The following is a 25,469-nucleotide window of genomic DNA, read 5'->3' on the forward strand; positions in this document are numbered from 1 at the left end:
AGTCTTATAATCAGTGGTAGATTACAAAAGATTGGATGTAGCTTTCGATTTTGAAAGTGAACTAGTATAAACCTACTATATATGTGATATTCTCTATCTCTTTACTTGTTTCTTGTTAATCTTTATATTCTTCTTGATCATATGAAAGTTCTCGAATTCATCTAAATGGTTGTTTGAGTTCAAATTACATTGATAAACTCATTAAAGAAAAGTTTTTTAAGATAAAGAACTTTTTCAAAGAACTAATCCTAGTAAGTTAACACACGCTTTTTCTGAAAAAAATTTATACACCAATTCAACACCTCTCTCCTCCTTTCTTGACCATCATTTTAACATGTCCAATCCTTAGTTAATTACATCCAAGAAGAAAACATTGTGAATTTTTTGATAAGTCTTGATGATTCTTAAAGGCATAGTAGGTTTCAAATTTTGTTTATGGATCATTTCCCTTTAATATCCAAAGTCTTCTCACTAATCATTCAAGTTCCACTGACTTCAAAGGTAGCAAATTCAAGACCAACAAATAGGATAAGGATAGACCAATATATGCACATTGTGGAATTCCTAGGTACACTAAAGATAACTACTTCAAATTCCATGGCATTCCTTTTGGCCATAAAAAACATTTATCACCCATTTGCAATAACCAAGTCACAAATTATCCATCAACACTTAAGATAGTGCTCTTTTTTTTTTCTTCTCAACGATGTTACTCTCTAAATGCTATGGTGCAAAATCAATTGCTTCGAAACCTAACACAAAAGTAAGATCACATAGATTCTTTTCTTGTCGCTGTTATGACATTCTCCATGCCTTCTTCCAAAATCCATTTCAATAATTTCAATTCTTGACTCTTGATTTAATTACCAACTTAGATTTCTTTCAATTTCTTATCTTTTTTTCTTCTTTCACTTCTCTTACAAATCAATATGATATTTTACAAAATAAACCATTGGTTCTAATTCTGAAGAAAGGATAGTTAAGTCCATCATTACTTTTATCAAATGTTTTATACATTCCATCCTTTTGGGTTAATCTCATTTATGTTAGTTGTTCACTTAGCAATTGTTAGACATTTGTCAAGCATACAGATTGTCACAAGTAGTAAATTGATTGAAGATTAAGTATGATATTCACAGAGACTAACATTATGATTAGGGATGGTAATGGGGCCCCATTGGGGGCGGGTAATAGTAAACCCATCCCCACCCCGCTAGATGAAAATTGGCCCCATACCCATCCCATATCCGTGCAAGTATCCATTAAGCGAATACCTATGAATTTCTTGAATACCCACGGATATCCATGGATATTTATAATTTTTTTACGAAATTAAAACATATATATTACAAATAATTTTAAGTTTATATTTAATGTCATTGAAATATTAAAAATAAAAATTTAATGTTTATTTTGAACTTGTATTTAACGTTAATTTTGTTGAAATAATAACAAAAATGTAAAATAATCAATAACTTAAAATACATCAATCTCACACAAGTAAGTGAAAGTTTCATATCACAAAGCTACAATAATTCAATCTCATAATTCCAAACGAAAGTAAATAACTTAAAATACATAAATCTTATTCGTCCAATCAAAGCTAGAAAATTAATCAAATTACATCCAATATAATTCTATAACATGCTTAACACATTTTGGTAACTTCATCATCCTCACTTTTGTAACTTGATTCCTGAAACAAAAAAAAAATCTAAATAAAAACTTACAATAATTCATATTATAATTTAACTTGGAATGAAACATTGAGAAATAAAATAATAACATCATCAGCATCCATATCTTCTAGTATGTTATTAAGTTCCATAATGTGCATCTTTGATTTTGAAGAAGCTGAAAAAGAAAAATGTGTTCATTAAAAAATTTTAACAATGAAACCAAAATAAAGATTTAATTAAAAGTGTATACTTGATTACCTTCCATATCATTCTATAGCCAATCCTGGAGACACTTCAATGCCTCTAAAGTATCTGGCCGTAATTTACTACGATGAGGAGTAAGAAACTGACCACCAATACTAAATGAAGATTCAGAAGCAACAGTTGAGATAGGAACTGCTAAAAAATCTCTTGCAATCATTTGTAAGGTTGGGTATTTTAATCCATTAGCCTTCCACCAAACTAAGATGTCAAACTTCTCATCTGAATTAGGCAATGTTGCCTCCTCTAAATAACGATCCAATTCTAACTTCAAATTTGATGTGTCATTTCTCTTTGCACTTTTATGTTTTTCAAAATTTGATCTCCAAGATTCTTTTCTTCCAAGAGCACTCACATCTACTTGATTTGGGTTTGAATTTAAAGATGAAGGAATCAACTCCTTTCCCTTGACTTTCATGTCATATTCTCTTACCAAGTCTCGACAAATAATTTTCACCTTTTCAATTTCAACATCAAAATCATGTGCATAAATTTGAGGGAAAAAATAATCCAATAAGTCAATTTTGTACCTAGGGTCTAACATTGTACCTACAACCATCACCCCATTAATCACACCCTAATACTTGTCAAATCTAGTCATCATGCTTGAAGCCATTTGATGAATGATAGAACTTGGATAACTAAGCGAATCAACCAAAGCTAACTTGATTTCACAAACTTTTGGAAAGAAGATATTTGTAGTTGGATACAAAGTGCCAGAAAATAAGAGTGTCACATCATAAAATAACTCTAACTTTTGACAAATATCACTTGCCATATTCCAATCATCTTCACTAGGCAAAGCTTTATATTGATTATCTCGTTGTGCCAATCTATCAAACACAATTTTTATTGTATGGCAACTTGAAGCATTAAAAATGTAGAATTCCACTGGTTTTACAATCAAGAACCAACTTTTTACTAAATGGAATACTCATTTGATCACATGTCTCTATAAATTTCTCCTCTTTTAGGTGTTGCTGTCCAAAAATGAACACTTTCTCTAATGTTTTCAATAGCTCCAAATATTATAGACAAACCATCTTTGACAATAAGATTCAATATATGAGCACAACAACGCATGTGAAATGGTTGACCACCCAAAATAAGAGACTTAGGTAAAATCTTATCTAAAATGCGTTCAACCATAACATCATTTGTGGTGCAATTATCAACAGTCAAAGTAGACATATTTCTATCTAGGTTCCAATCCATCAAACATTGGACCAAGACATCAGCAAAAACTTTGCTAGTATGAGGAGCAGGCACATAAATGAACCTAAAATTAAAATAAAAAGTTTTAATAATATAATCATAAGAAACTAAAAAATAAAGAATAAAAATGTAATTAATATAGTTTAGGGATATTAGTCATTACCTCATGAGTCGACTTTGAAGGGCCCATGAATCATCAATAAAGTGAGTTGTGATAGTCATGTATCCTTTGTTTTGATTACTAGCAATCCACGTATCAATGGTAATTACAATTCGACTTTGATTCTTTGACAATAACTTCATTGTGTTATCTTTTGCTTCTCTATACTCCTTCATCATTTCATTCTTAAGAGTGTTTTGAGAAACCCTTTTATACAAAGGTTGCAAAGCAACACAAAACTCTATGAACCCTATGTGATGATCAACCATTGCCAATGGATACTCATGAAGAACTACCATCTTAATAAGTGCATGCCTTGCTAATTCTTGATTAAAACAATAGTTTCTAACAACTATGGTTTCACCCCCTATTTTCTTAGTTTTAAGGAATGCTTGCTTGATGTCTCGACATGTTCTAAGTTTGCAAACCTTAAAGTGACTCATCAAATGAGATGTCCCTTGCTTTGCCTCCCCCAACAGTTTATTGCCACAATAATTGTAAATGGCTTTCCACTTTCCATCTATTTTTTGCCTCTTAAAGTGATTCCAAACAACTGAAGTTTGTTTTCTTCAAATGATACCCTCACTTGGAATTGAGCTACTAGTTTCTACTTGAGTTGAATCATTACCTAAATTCATGGACACATTATTTGATTCATCTCCATTTGATTCAACCACATTAGGCACATTTTTTGCTACTTGTTGTTGAGTGTCCATAGAAGTGGAGATTTGTTGTTGAGTGTCCATAGAAGTGGAGATTTGTTCGTAAGACATTCTATAAATAATAAGAAATAAAATATAATTAATTAGTACATAAAACTACCAATCATTTAGGAAAATTTAACTATTAAAATATCAAACCGATTAAATATTGATATATTGAAATGAATACATATTGAAGATAAATATGATAATGTGGTCATGTCCATGGGTATACGTATATTATATTATTTATATAGCAGTAATATATGGCTATACATAAAGATAAATAAAAACCACAAATAGTTTTCAATCCGAACATAAAAACGGTATTAAATTAATAAGTAATAAATCAATTGAATAGGTACAAGTATCGACGTTAAAAAAGAAATAGCAATAAACTAATTCAATACTAACCGAAAAAATAAATTTGAACGCTATTAAATAGAAATTCAAAGAGGTAGGCAAACAATAATCGATTAAGTAATGGGATTTAAAATCGAATGTTTGAAAGCCAAACTCACTTTCAATTTGATTGATTAAGTTGCCTTTTTGGATTTGCGTGAGAAGAAGAAATAAAAAGCATGAGAAGAAGAAAGAAAAAATCACACATGAGGAATGAAAACAGGGCATGAGAAGAAGAAAGAAAAAATCACACATGAGGAATGAAAACAGATCATGAGAAGAAGAAAGAAAAAAACTGAAAACCACGTAGCACTAGGAATGAAAAAATGAACCTGAAGCTGTGCAGACTACGGTGAGTGAAACTGTGCAGTGCCAGTGCGTGAGGAATGACACCATGAAACCTTGCATTGTGTGAAAATGTGCAGTGAAAATTTTGAAAGTGTATAAAATTTTGTGGAATGATTCTCTGTTAGTGAATTTGACCATTGTCATGAATATATACAAAGCTTTTTTAGCATTTTCATAAATAACAAAACTAATCTTGGAAAAAATAAAACTAATTTATGAAAGCATATCAAGGAGATATCTCATCTTGATATATTGTAGTCTAGAAAATATTCACAAAGTAATTACAAGAGATATATTCCATTAATTACCAAGATATTCCACTAATAAAGTGTGATGACTAATGTGTGGGCTGTGCGGCTATGAAAAGAAAATAAGATGAGAGAGTGTAATTTTAGGGTTATGTGGTACAAGGATAATTAGGATATTTAAGAAATATTGTTAAACGGGTACCCGTGGGTATGAATATCATCATATACCTGCCCCTGCCTTGTTTATAAACAGTAAAAAATTATCCGTTTCCATTATCCACGAGTACCCAATTAGCCTATCCATTTATTATCTGTAACGGATTTTAAATTTAATTTGGGTAAAGTTGTTGGTCTTGGTGTCGATCTTAGTGTTATTTATAATGTTGATCCTTATTGATGTTCAAATTCAAGTTCTGGTCTGAGCGTTAATCAAGGTTGATCCTTACAAAAAACACTACACAAGGTCACAATCCATCAAATATTACAAAAAACACAAGGTTACAAAAAACACTATTGGTTCAGTTCGGTTCAAATATCACAAAAAACAAAAATTGAACCAATAGTTTGCGATTTTTTCACATTTTTTTGTATACAATCATAATTACATAACACTACACAAGGTCACAAACCATCAAATAATACTACATAATATTGTATCAAATGTCATAATTATGTCTTAACCATTATAATATTATACATTCTAAATAATATTATCAAATAATACTATTAGTTATGTGATATTCTCCAATACCCACACAGTAGAAAGAAAGATTTTTTAACAAAAGAAAAAGAAAAGACTCAAAAGAGAGAGACTCTCACTCTCAGAGGAGAACGTTGGAGGAAAAGTGAACAGAGAGGCGACAGCGCGAGACAGTCACACGAAGGTGTAGAGGCAAAGAATGACAGAGCCGTAGAAGAGGGCACTCAAGTGAGAGAAAAGCAAACAAAGAGGCAACAACGGGAGAAGGTGCAGAGGCTAGGGGGAGAGAACGATAGAGGAGGGAACTTAAGTGAGTGGGAGAAAATGGTGGACGGATGAAGAAGGGCACTTAGGTTAGACAAAGAGAGGCGGCACTAGTAGAGAAGACTTCTAATTTGGGAATGAGAATGAGAGACCTAGAGTTTAACCTACAATCACACACCCAGATCAATCACAAGCAACACTGCGGTTCGGTTCCAACTGACTGAACCGCAAATCGAACTAAATAGATCAATTATTTGAAAAACACATCCAAAAAATCCAAACTTTATTGGTTTGTTTCGATTTTTGATTTTTTTGGATCAATTCTCGATTTTCTTTTCGATCCAATTCGGTTTTAAACACTCCTACTACTCGTAGGGTTGATCCATGTCGAGGTTCTAATTCGAGTTGATCAAAGTGTTGATCTACTTTTGTTGAGGTATGATTCTAGTCCTAGTTTTGATTGTGGAGTTGATCTTAATACTTGTTCATAGAGTTGATCCTTGTCTTGGTGATCATTCTTGTTGGTCTTGGTGTTGATCCTAGTAAAGGTCTTAGTGCTGATCATAGTGTTGGCCATGATGTTGATGCCTTTTCTAGCGATAATTTGATTGTTGGTGCTAATATTTTTCAATCATGGCTCTAAATCCTTTTAAATTGTGGTTTTGATTTCGGTGTTGATTGAGTAATTAATTCTCGTAATGTTATAAATCCTAATACCAATTAGTGGAATCAAAACACTAAATTTCTATTTTATTTAATAAGTATTTAAGAATTAACATTTGATAGATCAATTGGTATTATATTTGATCTATAAATTTTAAGACTTTAAATACTTATAAAGATAATTAATTTTTAATATTAAAAATTTAATAATAAAATCATTTTAAAAATATATATACACCAAATCAAATTATAGATTAGGGATTTATATGTATAGATTATAGATCTGTGATGAAATTTAATTGGCCAAGTTCGATCTAGTTATATTAACTAAGCTTCTTTTTTAAAAATAAAAAAAAAATGAGACAAAATTTAGAGGAACCGCGAGGGACATGGCGTTGTGCACCTATGAATAGTAAGTTCGTACAAGTACAAGGCCGTTAGTTGCTCCAAGAGAAGCGTGGCGGTTACGTGTCTCATCATTAATTCCATTGCCTTTAGAATCATGCCACGTGCACTACGTTGGACACGCGTAAGAACTCAAAGGGGCACTTGAATCTATATAAACTTAAACCATTCAAGTTCAAACTAATTCACACAGAAGAACAAAATATCAAGAATTCGTGAAAATGCAGGCAGCAAGGAAAGCGGTAGAGACCATCAAGGAAACCGCAGCCAACATTGGAGCCTCTGCCAAGTCTGGCTTCGACAAAACCAAAGCCACTCTTCAGGAGAAGGTAATACAAAATTTTAATAACACATCTCAATATATATATAAATAAAAAATTATCTATTTGATATGCATTATGTCAATATATTTTCAGAATTTCAAACGAAATTAATTTGATGTGGATTATTAAATATTTGTTTTTTCAAATAGGACAATCGTGGATCATGGACATTATTTGATAGTGGTAGAGTTATTTTGATATATTGGTTGTGCTAAGTTTTGGATTGGGCCTGAACAGGGTGAGATGATGAGTGCGCATGATCAAAATGAGAAGGACATAGCGGCCCATAAGAAGGAAGAGAAGATCCAAGAGGCAGAGAGGGAGAAGCAGCAGGCACGTCAGTACAACGCCGCCACAAAACAATCTGCACTGGCTGGGGACATGGGCCAGGCCCACCACTCCGGGCCCGGCACTGAGCCTGCCACGATCGACACCCCTGGGCCAGGGCCTACGACTGAGACCACCACATCCAACACAACTGGGCCCGGGCCGGAGAGTACTGGGCCTGGGACTGAGACTGCTACGTACAACTACGAAAATACTTTACCCCCAAGTACTGGGCCTGGGCCTGAGGCTGGGACTGCCATGTTCCCCACTGGTGACTATGGGCTAATGGGGGGTAGCCAGAGTACAGTAATGCCTGGCCATAGACATGGGCATGGGCATGGGATTGGGCTTGGGCATGAGCCCGGGCAGGGACTTGATCATGGGCCCGGGCCCGGGCATGGAGGACCCAATGAAGATATGATGGGCCCACGTGCAATGGAGACTAACAGCGGCCTGGATACGACGGCCCAAACTACCATTGGGGACGGAAGTGCTCCTTCGAGTGGGCCTACTTTAAGTTGAATGTTTATTTGTTTGTAAGTTATGTTGTTTAGTGTTTTGGAGTCTTTGTGCTACATATGTTGTACACTTGTACTTGTTTCTTCTTTGTCTCTCGTATTTCGCAATCATTTTAGTTATGGGACCAGTGTTGTAAATGGAACATGCCAAGTTGCTTTTTCTGTTTTGTTTCGATAAATAAAAGTGTAGTCGTCAACTACGTGCTTGGGTTTTTTGAGTTTTTTTTATAAATTATTTTTGAATCATTATTATAAGTAAATTCTTGATTTTTAAGGTTATAATTTCTGATTGGGTTGTCAGGAATACAGTTGCTAGGGATGACAATGGGCCTTTATGGGGTGAATAATAGTAAATTCGTCTTTGCCTCGGTGAATAAAAATTGGTCTCATACCTACCTCATATTTACGCGGGTATATATTAAGCGAGTATCCATGAATTTCTTGAATATCCACGAATATTTACGGATATTTATGGATATTTATAAATTTTTTAAGAAATTAAAAAAATTATATTACAAATAAAAGTTTATATTTTTTTTGGTAAAAATAAGAAAGATTACAAAGATGGTCACAATGAGGATTGAACCTAGGTCCTCATACTTCTAACTATTCCAACTCCTCTCCACCCAACCACTAAGTTAATCCTAGTGGTTAATTTAAATTTATATTTAATGTCATTAAAATATTAAAAATAAAAAATTAATATTAATTTTGAATTTATATTTAACGTTAATTTTGTTAAAATAATAATAAAAATGCAAGATAATTAATAAATTAAAATACATCAATCTCACAAGTAAGTTAAAGTCTCATCACAAAGCTACAATAATTCAATTTCATAATTCCAAACGAAAGTAAACAACTTAAAATACATAAATCTTATTACTCCAATCAAAGTTAAAAAATTAATCAAATTATATCTAACATAATTCTATAACATGCTTAACACATGTTGGTAACTTATTCATCAACCTCACTTTTGTAAAAAAATAAGATGAGAGAGTATAGTTTTACAGTTATATAGTACAAGGATAATTATGATATTTAAGAAATATTATTAAACGAGTACTCGCGGGTATGAATATTATCATACCCGCCTCCGCCCCATTTATAAACGGGTAAGAAATTATCCGTCTTCATTATTCGTGAGTACTCAATTAACCTGTCCATTTATTATGCGTAGCAGATTCCGTTAATACCTGCGAGTGCATGTGTTTTTGCCATCCCTAACAGTTACATAGAAACTAAATTAAACTCTATTGCAAAGGTAATATCTTCTTATCGCATTCAGTTGTTTCATTTTAATGCAGTTCAAATTTTGAAGATTGACAATTGTATAAATGTTGTTGAGAAGGCTTGAAGTAAAGAAAAAGAGATATTTTGGCCTCTCACGAATGACTTGTAAAATGTAAAGGCATTTTAATACTTTTTCTTACCGGAAATCTGTTGTAGAGATGATTTGCCGAGTAAGATTGGTGAGCCTCCTTCGCTGGTATGTTGGTTGTAACGACCCACCTTAGGTCATCACATAAATCATTAATCATAATAAATAATATATAATAAAGAAAATATTAGAGCAAAAGCCAGCTACGCTAGAGTGTAAAAATTGTTTTCATAATAGCAAACATAAATATATTAGTCATTCTCAGTAAAATTATACAGTCATCCAAAATATATTAACATTAACCATCAACAGAAACACCCTAGGTGCTGGTCAAGCTCTAAGCCTAGCCACTTCTCAAAGCAGCTACCCAGAAGACTCCTTGCTATCCCATGGCCTCACACCTAATCTGCTCCCCCACATAGTGAGATCATCACAGTTCCACCACATGGAAACATAAGGGTTAGCACGTATAAAACCAACCATAGTATAAATATCATTTAACAATTATTTATTCAAGCCAACATGTATTTCCAAGATAGATATAAACCAATATAATGTATACACCTCCATGCCAATGCATACATATTAATTAAAGAAATCCATAACCATAGTATACAATTCATACCATATATATATACATAATCCACATCCAAAGCAAAGTCACACCACCGTATAATCCATGATGTAACCAACACATCCAAACCAAATGTTGGCCTCAACACCTATCCAAACCAAGTGTTGATACGGTGAAACATGTCAGCAACCCATGTCTCACGCCTAACCTCTCATGGAAAGTATACAGTTGGATTACGTCGTCACGTAACCCTGGTGGGGTCACCTCATCCATCGGTATGACTCGACCCAGACCCATACCGGTAGCAAATAGATACTTAGAGGAGTACTTCAGAATCCACCTAACATCTGAAGCGGTTTACTATATAATCCTTGGAAAAATTCCAAATTGGAAATCCTCACAATGGGATTCCGAAATTCCATATTTTCTCCAAAGATTATATCCCTGATCTCACCAAGAGATCTCCCATCCATAACCTTACTCCTCTCAGTCCTATTTACTTTTCCAAACCACATACACATAACATACTTCATAATTATATATATAAATATAATCATAACCATGCCAAATTAAATATCCAAAACAACCACCAACTTGAATAAATAACAACCATCAACTTAAATAAATAACAACCTTCATACAAACAAAATAGCATATTAAAAGTTATACTACTCCTATCATGCTCATGTATACTAGATTAAGTCTTATAAGTACTACCCATACTAGATTAATTTTATAAATGCCACCCTTACTTGGATAATCCTGAACTGAAACTCGGGCAGAAACTGAGACTATAGCACAGCTGCCTCCCCAAGGCTCCTTCCGTCTAAAATAGGGGCCGGAGCTAAAACTAGGACAGAACCTCCTCCTCTAGATTTCCCTTGGTCTTCAAAGAGAAGAAGAGGGAAAGAAGAGAGTATAAGAGAAGAGAGAATGAGAATTGAGGGATGAGAAGTATTTCTTGGGATGGTTTGCAATGGAGAAGTGAAGGCCTATTTATAGCCTCCAAAACACATTAAAAAAATGTAAAATAATGGAGAAAAGATAGACAAAACTAAGTGGAATGAATTAGTGGAATGAATTATAGAAGTTGGTGGGATGAATTAATGGAGTTGGTGTGAATTAATGGAGTTGGTGCCATGTTCTTTTCCGCACCGACTTTGGCTACTGATTTGGACCTTATAGACAGCCGAATCTGAAAATATTTCCTTCATGAAAGTTGTAGGATTTTCTCTTATCTTTCCATAGCCACCAAGTTTGTATCATTTGAACAACCACCGACCAAGTTATACCCCAAAAACCGAGGCTTGCCAATCAGCCCAGCGAGAAACAATTGTATCAATAAAAGTCCAATTTTGACCTCCTAAACGACCGATTTTGCAAATGGCTATTTCTGCGAAAGTTGTGCGTTTTTCTCTTAGATTTCCATTGACACCAATTTTGCATCATTTGGACCATCACAGCCCAAGTTATACCTCGGACACCGAGACTAGTCAGTCAGCCCAGCGAGAAATGATTCTTAAAAAAAATTTCACAACTATCTAATTAGATCTAACAACACACATATCTTTCTAAGCATAAATGGAGTGTGAATTATCTATAATTGAAGTAAAATATAACCACCAAATTATGACCAAATACCACATAGAAATAATGACAATAATAATAATAATAGTAATAATCATGTTGAAAACTGAGATGTTACATTGGTGTTCCAAGATGGGGGTGGTACCTGCAAAAGAGACTTCGATGCGAAAGTTAGAGTTTGTATGAGTATGAGTCTCGTATAAGTAATGCACGTACCTTAGTGTAGATTAGGGTTGCGTTGGGCCTTGGGCCTGAGATCAGTTATGATCTAATTGGATAGCGGATCTCGTCTGACCGAGATCTCCTCAGATCAGTTATGATCTGGTTAAGTGACGAGCTGACGTCACGTAGCGCGTACCCCAGGTCGTCATGCGCTGCGATGCCGAGCTGGGAGCTCGGTCTTACAGTACGGATAATATACTAGTTCCCCGAGCTCCAAAGACTGTGGGTCGAGGAGTTAAGACCGAGCTCATCAAGTGGCTGTGACCCCTCGCGTACGCGTGCTTGTTGAGATGCCATGTGTCATAACTGGTCATCTCCCGAGAACGTGCAAGTGGTGCGTTAATGGGAGTGACGGTTATGTAATGATGGTTTGCCTTTATCATAATTGTTTTTCAATTAATGTGTCATCAGACACGTCCCTTGGCTGACACGTGGCGTGACCGTTTTGAATTTGGGAGAAACCCTTTTCTCTCCCTCGCGCCTCTTCCCCTTTCACTTTACTCTCTTTCTTGCTTTGGCTTCTCGAGTACGATAGCTCTCTTTGCCTTCTTGCTTCCATTCATCTTCCGTCTCCATTTTCACAGTCTCTGTCATCGTTTCCGGTAACCCAGTCGTTGTTAGGGCTATTTTTTGAGGAGGAGTACCAGGTACTTCCTTTCTGCAGTTTTCTTTTCCCTTCTTTCCCAACCTTCTTCGAGTCTTTCTATTTTTTTAATGGCAGGTGGAAGTGGTGCTGGTTCCTCCGCTTGCCAAAGGTAAAGGCAAAGCGCGGGGCAAGGCGGCAGCTACCGGAACGGCCGCCGCCAGGAAAAAGAAGGAGGTGGCGCCGCCAGCGAACCTCGTTCCAGGTATTCTTGGGTACGAATGGGTTCGGTGTGAGATGGCGGGGGTCCAAAACATTTTTCGGTCCTTTCTTGAGGTTAATGGGATCTTGAAATCGTGTAGAATTTGTGACCCTTCCATTTCCCAAATGATCCGGCTTGAACCTTGTCAGGCTGGTGAGGGTGTGTACATGGGAAGTCTACCGACCCTCCCCACTTCTATATGTACCATTGTTTTTTTAGGGATTTAGGTGTTTGCCATCCCTTCACTCAGTTCGAGTGTGATTTTTTGAACTTTGTCAACATGGCCCCTTGCCAGTTGCACCCCAATAGTTGGAGTTTTTTGAGGGCTTTTCAAGTCCTGTGTTCGGTTTTAGGGATAGAGGTGTCCCTTCCCGTCTTTCTTCATTTTTACCAGTTGAAGATAGGCATTCCACCATATGGCATATTGTCTCTTAGTGGGAGTAGGGATGGGGGTTTGTTTAGTCTCTACTCCCAGTCATACAAAAACTTCAAACAAGAGTTTTTTCGAGTTTCTCTTGTGAATGTCGACCCACTAGAGGATGGGGCGTTCTACTTCGGCAGGCTGCCGAAATTCCCTTTCTATTGGTGCCCCAAACCGTCTAGGTTTCACGGGGTGGGCCAATTGAAATTAACGGCTTCGGAGGCGGCCGCCATTAAGAATCTTGTTGCGCTTCCTCGCCCGCTGGATTGCAAGCTCATCTTGTCGTTTGCGAATTCAGCGTACAAGGAGAGGGGCCTGGAGAGTGAGTATCTCGTCCTCTTTAGATTGTTAGGGTTTGCAAAACCCTCTTTTGCTTATGTGTTTTGCTTTTTGTGTTTTCAGGCATAATGGGCAAGAGTAAGTGGCGCGAGCTGAAGCACCGCTACAATGTTGCTGAGCTCGAGATTTCTGAGCCTCGAGAGGAGGAGGTGTCTCCCCTGAAGGTCAATCGAAAAAGAAAGAGGGGCGAGAAAGAGGTCGGGGGGACCTCTGCCCCTCGCAGAATGGAGGAGGTGACCTCTAAGGCTGCAGATGCTGATGCAGTCGATTTCACTGGGAGCCTTCCGCTTGGGGAGGTTCCCCAAGTGGCTGTTGCAGGGATTGCTAAGCAAGCTGCTCCCTCTGTCGAGGTAGGTGTTTTGTGCTTTAATTTATCTTCTATGTTGATTTGGTTTTGTTTTTTGAGGTGCTGTCTCTCTTTGCAGGCAGGTATAGCTGCCGAGGTGGAGGGCCTGGTTGCTGAGCAGGTCGCCCAGGCTGCCAAGGTGAGTACCTCACTTTTTGCTTTTCCCTTTATCTTGTATGTTAGTCTCTTGTTTCTTGACATGAGGTCAATTTTTGCAGGAAGGGAACGCTGCTGAGGTCTAGGTGCCTCCAAGGTCGGAGATGCCGAGCGTGGACCCCCTGTCGCCGAGCAGCAGACGCCCGTTTCTGCTTCTATTGAGACGCGCAGTAAGGGGCCGAGTCTTGAGGACCCTACAACCACGCCTGCCACCTCGGCAGCGCCGTCAGGATCATCGCAGGGGGCTTCCCGGAGCCAGTACATAGCTCACCGCTTCGGGAAGGGCCTCACCCAGGTGCGACTGGACCATGTGAGTGTGTCGGCCGATGTGAACTTGCTGTGGAGCGCTGGGGTGACCGCCGAGAAGTTCTTCCCTCGAGGTTCGCTGACCTCGGATGACCAGGGATTGATCGATGGGGCTAGGCCTGTGGAAAGCTTCGACGCCGCCCAAGTTTTTCTGCAGAGAACTATGGCGATTGTGGACCACTGGAAGCATAAGTGGCCCACACAGCAGGAGGAGCTGGTTAGGCTAAGGAACCGAGTTCAGCCTCTGAAGGACGAGAACAAGGTCCTAAAGGAGGAGAACAAGGTGCTGAGTGCCGCCCTTGGCAAGGCGAAGATGCAGGGTGCCGAGCTTCAAGCAACGAAGGCAGATCTCGCCAGGGTTCAGAAATCGTTGGAGATTGCCCTACGCTCCAACGAGAATTATGCTTCCCAGGTGGGCGAGCTGTAGGGGCTCGTCGCGTCGTCCCGAGGTCGGGTGCGGAGCTTGGAAGATGAGGTGACGTCTTCCCGGGGTCGGGTTCACTCTTTAGAAGACAAAGTGACCTTTCTAAGGGGCGAGCTTGTTGTGGCGGTTGAGGAATGTCTCCGCGATGAGGTCATTCTCGGTGGCAGGGAATAGGAGATTGCCGCCCTGAGAGCGGACCTCGCGAAGCTGGAGGCAGAGAAGGCGGCGCTGGAGAAGAAGCTTGAGGAGACCGAGCGCTCGGTTCTGATTGAGCATAAGAGGGGTTTCCTCAAGGCTGCTTGCCAGGCCAGGCTTCTCGCGCCAGGATTCGATTTCTCTACCATGCATGTGGAGAAAGTCATCCGTTTCGGGAAGCTTGTCAAGGAAGACGATGTCGAGGATAGCTCTAGTGACAACGCCTCCACCTAGGCCGTTTTTGTTATGTTTTTCTACTTTGTTATTCCTTTACTTGGATTCATGTATTGAACTCGGTAAACATGGTTATGTATGTGTATATTTTTCTTTGCCTATTTGCGTTTGTGCTTTTCTTTGCCTTTGTGTTTAGGCTTGATTTTTGCTGTTTGCGCGTTTTGAGACATGCGTTCGATGTTTGTTGTATGCTTTTATACTTGGTGATACTTCGCCTTGAGTTGATCATGCCGAGGTTCGAACGCGACCTCGGTTTTTCGTTAAGTAATTTTTTGTGAAGGTTCGAACTCGACCTTAATCATACCGAGGTTCGAACTCGACCTCAGATTTTCTGTTAGGTAATTTTTGTGAAGGTTCGTACTCGACCTTAATCATACCGAGGTTCAAACTCGACCTCAGGTTTTTCGTTAAGTAATTTTTGTGAGGGTTCAAACTCGACCTTAATCATACCGAGGTTCGAACTCGACCTCGAGTTTTTCGTTAAGTAGTTTTTTGTGAAGGTTCGGACTCGACCTTAATCATACCGAAGTTCGAACTCGACCTCAGATTTTTCGTTAGGTAATTTTTGTGAAGGTTCGAACTCGACCTTAATCATACCGATGTTCGAACTCGACCTCAGGTTTTTCGTTAAGTAATTTTTGTGAAGGTTCAGACTTAACCTTAATCATACCGAGGTTCGAACTCGACCTCAGGTTTTTCGTTAAGTAATTTTTGTGAGGGTTCGAACTCGACCTTAATCATACCGAGGTTCGAACTCGACCTCAGGTTTTTCGTTAGGTAATTTTTGTGAAGGTTCGGACTCGAACTTAATCATATCGAGGTTCGAACTCGACCTCAGGTTTAGTTAAGTAATTTTTGTGAAGGTTCGGACTCGACCTTAATCATACCGAGGTTCGAACTCGACCTCAGGTTTTTCGTTAAGTAATTTTTGTGAGGGTTCGAACTCGACCTTAATCATACCGAGGTTCGAACTTGACCTCGGGTTTTTCGTTAAGTATTTTTTTGTGAAGGTTCTAACTCGACCTTAATCATACCGAAGTTCGGACTCGACCTCAGATAGACGTGTTAAGGTTCGTACTCGACCAAAGACAAACGTGTTAAGGTTCGTACTCGACCTCAAATTTTAGCGTAGAATGTGTTTCATCAAGGTTCGAATTCGACCTCGGATTTTAGTGTTTTAAGGTTCGTACTCGACCTCGAATTTATAGCAGAATGTACTTTACCAAGGTTCGAATTCGACCTTGGATAAGCGCGTTAAGCATAGAGCGTTTTGTGGTAAAATGATGAAGATAAAAGAATATGAATAAGAGAGAATGAGTTACTTTATTGATGAAAATATGTGCCTCATTAAAAACCCTCTCAGCCAAAACCCATTTTTCTATTTTTTGTGACAAAAGACTGAGGCGGGAAAAGAGTGCACAGCTCATTCGTACAAAGCTTAACTGAAATAAAACTTGAGATGCGTAGCATTTCAAGTTCGCGGTATAGGTTTCCCGCTGAGTTCTTCCAGTCTATATGCTCCATTTTCCAAGTCTTCTGTAACTTGGAATGGGCCACCCTAAGTGGGCGCAAGCTTCCCATTTGACATGTCTTTCCGTGCTTTGCCTAGCAATCGCCACACCAAGTCACCCACTCGGAAAGAGCGAGGTCGTACTCGTGTGTTGTACCTTCGGGAAGCTCGGAGCTTGCAGGCTTCTTCGTGGATTTGAGCTTCATCTCTAAGCTCGTCAACCAAGTCGAGGTCGGCCTCCATCTCTTGAGCGTTCTGCTCGCTATTGAAAACTTGACGTCGGTGGAATGTCCTCCGACTTCTACTGGGATCATTGCGTCAGTTCTGTAAGTTAGCCTGTAAGGCGTTTCTTGCGTGGTTGACTGGGGAGTGCAATGATATGCCCATAGGATGCTGGGAAGTTCGTCGGGCCACTGTCCTTTGGCGTTCCCCAGCCGCTTCTTGAGTTCCCGGAGGATGACTTTGTTGGCTGCTTCAGCTTGGCCATTGGTTTGGGGGTGTTCCACCGAGGTCGGAAGATGTTTGATACCGAGCTCGCGGAGGAAGTCCTCGAATCCCTGTGCAATGAATTGTCAGCCATTGTCAGTAACAAGGGTGTGAGGGATCCCGAATCTGCAAATGATATTCCTCCAGGTGAATCTTTGCACGTTCTCAATAGTGATTTTGGCGAGTGGGCATGCCTTGATCCACTTGGTGAAGTAATCGATTGCCACTAGGAGAAACTTCAGTTGACCTGTCGCAGGGGGGAATGGCCCGAGGATGTCCATCCCCCACTGGGAGAAAGGCCATGCCGACATCATATGGTGGAGAGCTTCAGGCGGTTGCCGGTGTGTGTTGCCGAACTGCTGGCACTCTTTGCATTTTTGGATGTAGTCTTGGCAGTCCGACTTCAGAGTTCACTTTTTCATATATTTTGTACATAGTTCCTTTGTATAGGTCTAATTTTGCCTTTATATTTGTGAGGCACTTTACTTGTTTTTAATTAGTAGGAAAAAAGGGGTGGCATTTAGCAATGCTTGAGGGTGTGACTAGCAATTGGGCCAAAATTGGGCCTAGGCAAAATTTTGCATATTAGACTCATTTTGCTCCTAATTTTTCATAGATTTGATTTAGCTAGGTCTCATCATCATATGATGAACCTAACTAAACCAAAATTGACTTTTGACAAAATTGAGGAATAAACTTCAGATTTCTCTCAATCAAGAGTCACCAAACCGTAGAGAACTTTCACTCTAGGTTTCTAGCAAAGTTCTTCAATTTTGCTTTGGTTCCTCAAGCTTCCTATGCAAGCTAAGGAAAACCGAACCACTTCAAGGCTTCTTCTCCATTGAAGAACACTTCAAGGAGCTTCAACGAGCCATTGGAGTCTTAACCTCAAGATCATTTTCGGTCCTAAGCATGGAGTCATTGAAGAACATCAATCTTCTTCAACTTAGCTCCATCATTTTTCTTATGTTTGTACATATAGTAGTTCTTTTGTATAGGTTATTTTTGCCTTTGTATTTGTGAGGCACTTTACTTACTTTTCCTAGTGTTTGTATATTGTTTTTGAGGTAGGTTACTTGGAGAGTTTAACTCCATTTAACCTCCCTAGTTGATACATTCATTTTGTATTTTTTCAGTAGGGAAAAGGGAGTGACATTTAGCAATGCTTGAGGGTGTGACTAGTAATTGGGCCAGAACTGGGCCTAGGCAAAATTTTGCATATTGGACTCATTTTGCTCCTAATTTTTCATAGATTTGATTTAGCTAGGTCTCATCATCATATGATGAACCTAACTAAACCAAATCAAACATTTTTGAATTAATTCAAGGAGCAAATATGAACCAAGGCCGCCTAGCTCTTTCTCCTTGTTCTTGGCCGAAATTAGCTTGTCTACTCTTCAAGGTTTGAAGCTTGCCTTGCAAGCTTCTAAACCTTAGTAGGTTAAGCCTACCTTACCATGGTTCTTAAGTGAACCATGGTCAAGGTTAGCTTCTCCTACAAGCTAGCTAAACCGTGGGAGTTAAGCCTACCTTACCATGGTTCCTAGTGAACCATGGTTAAGGTTAGCTTCTCCTAGAAGCTACCTCCACCCTATATATTTGTAATTACCTCTCTTGTACTCACTTTTGAACATTTGAGAAATAAAATTCTGATTTCTCTCTCAAGAGTCCCTCTCCAAAACCGAATGAGAACTTTCTCTCCTAGGTTTTCTAGCAAAGTTTCTCAACTTTGCCTTGGTTCCTCAAGCTTCCTTCACAAGCTTTAGGAAGTGGCCGAACCTCCTCTAAGACTTCTCCTCCATTGAAGATTCTTCAAAGGAGTTTTCAGAGGTCTCAAAGTGTCAACCTCAAGAAGCATCACGGTCCAAGCATGGAACTATTGGAGAACATCAATTTTCTTCACCTAGCTCCATCATTTTTGGTATCTAGAGCCTAGTGCTCTTGAGGTTTTTGTTTCTAACTTTTTCTACTTGAATCCGTGTTGTATCTTCCTTGTCTATGTCTAAGTTTGTGTTTGCTGCAAGGATCTAGTTCTAATATGATTTTTGATGGATCCTATATGTCTAATATGAAGTGATTGATTCATGTTTGCTTGTTCCTATTCTTCTTGAATCAATTGTTGTTGTGCGCCTAGGATATCTTGTACTTGTGCGTTTTTTTTAATTTTTGCTTGAGTCTTCTCCATTCATTCACATGTGTCCGTGATTGGACAACATACATTGAGTATAATTTTTGCTTTTGAATCAATTGTTTTGTCTTAGAAAGTCATGTGTAGTCCTTTGTATGTTGAAACTTCCTAGACTAGCTTGTTTGACCTAATTTTTTGTTTTTTGTTTTTGTATCCGAAAACTTTGGTGTCTTTTCTTATTAAATCTGTACCTTACTATATGTGCTTTTGTTTTACATCATTGAGTTCTTAATTTGCTATTAGTTCTAGCAAATTTCCTAGAATTAGGTTTCTATTATGTCTTGTTAAAAGTTTTGTCAAATAAAATTGTTAAACACTTTCCTATTAGGTTTTTCCTTGAGTCTTGTGGTGGCTGAAACCTAATACAATTTTATAAGCATTAAAACAGAGACAAAACAGAGGTGTGAGTGTCCTAATTGCATGAGAAAAACAAAGAAAAAAAGTGCTTAAAAATTTGACCTAAAAATACTACAAAATTGTGAAGCACTAGTGAAAAGATGCTTGTGAACACCTCTTGTTTTGTGTGAAAATTTTGCTGCAGTATTTTTACATTAAATCCGAGACATATCATTGCTCAAAAGGCATTAAAACTCCTGAACATTAAAAGAAAAACAAGTGAAAAATATTTTGCAAAAGAAAAAGAAAGAAAAAAGCATAATAAAAAGCCAAAGGAGTGAAAATCTATCAAACATAGCTCTCAGTTTTGGTGTATAATTGCTTACATTCTTTGTTGGTCCAGCCACATCATTTGTGTCTTATTTTTGTTTATAATCTTAGCTTTTGATTTTGTGATCCATTCTAGTGCCATTCATAGGTTATCTTTGTGTGTGCTAGCTTTCCAAATTATCCTTAATTGTTGCTTGTCAAATTTTGTGGAATTCTTTCTAGTCTTGTCTCATTATTTTCTACCAATTGGTGTAGCTATTATAATTTGTTCCTTTTCAGTTTTACACTAATATTCTAGTCTTGAAGGTGGTTGAGTGCTTCTTAAAAGGTGTAGGAGGCCAAGGCAAAGGACATCCACTTGAAGGCTTTGGTGGTTGCTTAGGGAGTTTGTTCTCTCTTAGTGGCTAGGCTCTTGAAAACACCTAGAAGTGACTAAAATCAAAGTTGCTTCTAAAGAGGAGTGAAAACACCTTGTGAGGTTGCAGTTTGGTGGCTGAATTGGAGCAAGAAGTAACAAAGCTAATTGTGAAAATTAGTGACGGAATTTTTGGTTACTAAAACTTGTTTTTCCTTACAAAATCCGTGACTAAAATTTGTTTCTAATTAGTGGCTAATTTGTTTTCCTTTGAAATTAAGTGCAGCCACTAATTTTATTTGAATGTGAATTTACATTTCATTGGGAGTGTGAATTTGCATTTCATTTGAAGAAAATTTGAATTTCAATTTTCTTGTAATTTTTGTTTTCCAAATTTTTGTACAAGGCCTTTATTAAGGAGTGTCTTGGAGTGCCTTTGGTGTATCTCCATCTCTCCTTAAGAGTTCTCATAGTAAATTTTCGTTTAGTACTTGTGAGAGGGTCCTTGAAGGTCTTTGGTGCCTTTCAAGCTCTCACTTAGGTTTAATTGCTTTCAACGCCTAGTTTATGTTTTCAAGTCATTTATGTTTTAAGCAATTTATGTTTTCAGTCATTTAAGTTTTCAAGAAATTTATATTTTCTTGCTCTTTATGTTTTTCAGCATCATATAAATTGTACACATAGGCACTTGTTTGTTATTTTTCTTTAAGAAAAGATCTTTGTGAAAATTGATTTGTGCAAGGCAAACGTACAAGGGGGTTTAGAGATTTTTACTTGAAGAGGCTTGGTTATTAAGTGGCTCTTTAGTAGCTCACCTCCCTCCAAAGTTCAATTTGTACTCTTAGACCTCCAAGTGCCAAGTCTAAGCACTTCAAAAAAAAATATTATTTTCATAAAAACTACTTTTGTGTGAAAAATATTTTCTTGAATTAAAATGTCTCAAGATTCCTCCCATAGTGAAAGTGATGGCTCTCCAAAAAGTCTTTCATATATCACTAAAGAGCTCAAATCACTTAAACTATGGAAAAAGCAAGAGTCCATTCAAAGAGAGAAGGAAAAGATTGAAAGAGAAGGACAACTTGCTTATTTAGAGGAAGAATTGAGAATTTTAAGACAAGAAGAAGAAAAATTGAGAGAAGATATGAAGAAACATAGGAAAAAGAGTAGGAGCTCACATTCCCACTATACATCCCTTAGTGAAAGCATGAATCAAGGGGATCACTATCAACCTCCACCTAGAAGGACTACAAAGCCTAGGGAAGTCAAAGTTGACCTCCCACAATTTTTTGGAAAGGATGATGTGGAGTCATATTTAGATTGGGAAATGAAGGTTGAGCAACTCTTTGCTTACCATAGGGTAAGTGAAGAAAGAAAAGTCCCTTTGGCTGCCCTTAGCTTCCAAGGGCATGCCATGTATTGGTGGACAGCCCTAGAAAGAGAGAGACGCCTCCACAATGATCCTCCAATTCAATATTGGAATGATCTTAAAAGTGCAATGAGAAGGAGGCACATTCCCACCTATTATGGAAGGGTGCTTATGAATAAGCTCCAAAGGCTCCAACAAAGGGATTTGTCTGTAGAACAGTACAGGCAACAAATGGAGCTTTTAATGATGAGGGCTTGTATTAGGGAAGAGGAAGCCACCACTGTAGCTAGATTCCTAAGTGGTCTTGACTTAGAGATTAGAGAACAAGTGGAGCTACTACCCTACAGGGACTTAAATGATTTAGTCCAACTTTGTGTAAGGGTAGAACAACAAATGTTGAGAAAATCTTCTTTTAAAAGAGAAGGCTCCCACTCTAGATCTCTTAAGAAAGACTACATGGAGGAGGAAAAATATTTTGAAAAGAAAAATATTTTAGAACCCTCCAAGGAATTAGCTAAGAATAAGGATAAGAACAAAGAGAAGGGTAAAGGTACCCACACTCCACACACTAGCACAAAGACTAGTGATATTAAATGTTTCAAGTGTCTAAGGAGAGGCCACATTGCTTCTCAATTCCCTACAAAGAAAGTCATGATCTTAAGGGGGCATGACACTTATAGTAGTCAAGAGGAGACTACTACCTCCTCTTCTAGTGAGAGTGAGGTTGAAACAAAGCTTCAAAGGACCCAAGTGGAGCCAATTTATCCTTATGAAGGAGAGCTCCTAATGCTTAGGAGAATCCTTCATAATCAACCTAGTGGTACCCTATCCCAAAGAGAGAACATCTTTCATACAAGATGTAATATTTTAAATAATGCTTGTTCTCTCATTGTTGATAGTGGTTCATGGTGCAATTGTTGTAGCACTAGGTTGGTTAAAAAGATGAGTTTAATTACTATGCCACATCCTCAACCTTATCATTTGCAATGGCTTAATAAGGATGGCGACATAGTAGTTGACCAACAAGTGAAGGTCAAGTTTTCCATTGGGAAGTATGAGGACCAAGTTTTATGTGATATAGTACCAATGGAAGCTTGTCATATTTTGTTAGGAAGACCATGGCAATTTGAAAAGAAAACTGTACATGATGGTCTTACTAATGAAATTACCTTCACTCACAAGGAAAAGAAATTTTTACTTTATCCTCTCTCACCTCAACAAGTGGCTGAGATCAAGCACAAATGAAAAACAAAAGAAAAAGAGAAAAGGTAGGGAAGAGTAAAGAGGAAGAAATATCCTCTAAGGTAATTATGCCTAAAGAGAATTGCTTTATCACTAAAGAACCTATGAAAACTATTCTCTTTATTCATAAAGACATTAACTCTTACCCTCACGCTGCCACTAGTCTTGAAGAGGAGATTCATAAATCATTATTTTTAAAGAAAAAGAGTCTCAACTTCAAGATTTGGTGAAGGAGAAGTGGACTTCACTTAGTTCCACTTCTCATACTACTTCCTTGGTGGTGCCCAAGGTAGATAGTCTTCCTACCTTAGTTGTGTCAATAATGCACCCAATTTATGAAATATATTATTTGTTGGATATAACATCTGAACCTTCAAGGTTCCTTGTGACAAATTCTTTTCATAACTATCCAACAAATAATATAATCCAAAATTGTTTAGGAAATTTCTTGGTAGCATTTTCATTATTTTCTAGGAAATGCCTAGCTTACCACATAGGGTACTTTAGGCAAGATATTTTAGTTTTTAGGATTAAGTCTTTAGTGTGCTATAGTTTTAGCTTTAGCACATTTTTAGGATTTAGAAATATACATAGTCTATGTTTAGGAGGGGATCCTATTCATTATATTAGTAGGTCTAGTGTCATAGATTTCTTTAGGTTCCATGAAAGGATTCCTTCTAGGATCTTCCTTTGACATTTATTTGTTTAAAATATCACCTCTGATGAATTTTATTATATATTTGTAGGTATGGCCAATAATCATGAGGACCCTCGAGATTTGAGGTCAAATCCTTTTCAAGAGGGAGGGGATGATAGACTATGGCCAAGGCCAAGGAATCCAAGAGGTGATATACTAAAAGAACCAAGAGGAATGGGATGATCTTAAAGACCTTTTTCTTATGTTTGTACATATAGTAGTTCTTTTGTATAGGTTATTTTTGCCTTTGTATTTGTGAGGCACTTTACTTACTTTTCCTAGTGTTTGTATATTATTTTTGAGGTAGGTTACTTGGAGAGTTTAACTCCATTTAACCTCCCTAGTTGATACATTCATTTTGTATTTTTTCAGTAGGGAAAAGGGGGTGAGATTTAGCAATGCTTGAGGGTGTGACTAGTAATTGGGCCAGAACTGGGCCTAGGCAAAATTTTGCATATTGGACTCATTTTGCTCCTAATTTTTCATAGATTTGATTTAGCTAGGTCTCATCATCATATGATGAACCTAACTAAACCAAATCAAACATTTTTGAATTAATTCAAGGAGCAAACATGAACCAAGGCCGCCTAGCTCTTTCTCCTTGTTCTTGGCCGAAATTAGCTTGTCTACTCTTCAAGGTTTGGGGGTGACATTTAGCAATGCTTGAGGGTGTGACTAGTAATTGGGCCAGAACTGGGCCTAGGCAAAATTTTGCATATTGGACTCATTTTGCTCCTAATTTTTCATAGATTTGATTTAGCTAGGTCTCATCATCATATGATGAACCTAACTAAACCAAATCAAACATTTTTGAATTAATTCAAGGAGCAAATATGAACCAAGGCCGCCTAGCTCTTTCTCCTTGTTCTTGGCCGAAATTAGCTTGTCTACTCTTCAAGGTTTGAAGCTTGCCTTGCAAGCTTCTAAACCTTAGTAGGTTAAGCCTACCTTACCATGGTTCTTAAGTGAACCATGGTCAAGGTTTGCTTCTCCTACAAGCTAGCTAAACCGTGGGAGTTAAGCCTACCTTACCATGGTTCCTAGTGAACCATGGTTAAGGTTAGCTTCTCCTAGAAGCTACCTCCACCCTATATATTTGTAATTACCTCTCTTGTACTCACTTTTGAACATTTGAGAAATAAAATTCTGATTTCTCTCTCAAGAGTCCCTCTCCAAAACCGAATGAGAACTTTCTCTCCTAGGTTTTCTAGCAAAGTTTCTCAACTTTGCCTTGGTTCCTCAAGCTTCCTTCACAATCTTTAGGAAGTGGCCGAACCTCCTCTAAGACTTCTCCTCCATTGAAGATTCTTCAAAGGAGTTTTCAGAGGTCTCAAAGTGTCAACCTCAAGAATCATCACGGTCCAAGCATGGAACTATTGGAGAACATCAATTTTCTTCACCTAGCTCCATCAGAGAAAGGCCATGCCGACATCATATGGTGGAGAGCTTCAGGCGGTTGCCGGTGTGTGTTGCCGAACTGCTGGCACTCTTTGCATTTTTGGATGTAGTCTTGGCAGTCCGACTTCAGAGTGGGCCAGTAGTACCCAGCTCGGGGTACTTTGGTCGCCATTGAGCGTGCTCCGGAGTGCATGCCACATATGCCCCGATGAATTTCTTCGATGACGTAGGCCGCCTGAGGCGCGGTCAAGCATTTTAGTAGTGGGGTAGAAACACCACGTTTGAATAGCTCGTCCCCAACAATGACGAACTTA

At 38.0% G+C, this 25,469-nt stretch overlaps 1 protein-coding gene and 1 long non-coding RNA gene across 2 annotated transcripts; one reads left to right on the forward strand and one right to left on the reverse strand.

Annotated features, from left to right (window-relative positions):
* The first annotated feature begins 7,216 nt into the window (after positions 1-7,216).
* LOC109790906 (uncharacterized) lies at positions 7,217-8,414 on the forward strand. Its single transcript, XM_020350152.3, has 2 exons — positions 7,217-7,375; positions 7,607-8,414. The coding sequence occupies exons 1-2, from the start codon at positions 7,268-7,270 to the stop codon at positions 8,216-8,218; spliced, it is 720 nt and encodes a 239-aa protein (XP_020205741.2). The 5' UTR covers positions 7,217-7,267; the 3' UTR covers positions 8,219-8,414.
* A 1,393-nt stretch (positions 8,415-9,807) lies between these two features.
* LOC145949485 (uncharacterized) lies at positions 9,808-11,774 on the reverse strand. Its single transcript, XR_014427694.1, has 2 exons — positions 10,925-11,774; positions 9,808-10,004 (listed from the first exon to the last, which is right to left on the reverse strand). It is a non-coding gene; the product is annotated as an uncharacterized LOC145949485 (long non-coding RNA).
* Between the last annotated feature and the right edge of the window lie 13,695 nt (positions 11,775-25,469).

Source organism: Cajanus cajan, chromosome 7 (assembly GCF_000230855.2).
Source record: "Cajanus cajan strain Asha chromosome 7, NIPB_CcT2T_4, whole genome shotgun sequence".
Classification (NCBI taxonomy): domain Eukaryota; kingdom Viridiplantae; phylum Streptophyta; class Magnoliopsida; order Fabales; family Fabaceae; genus Cajanus; species Cajanus cajan.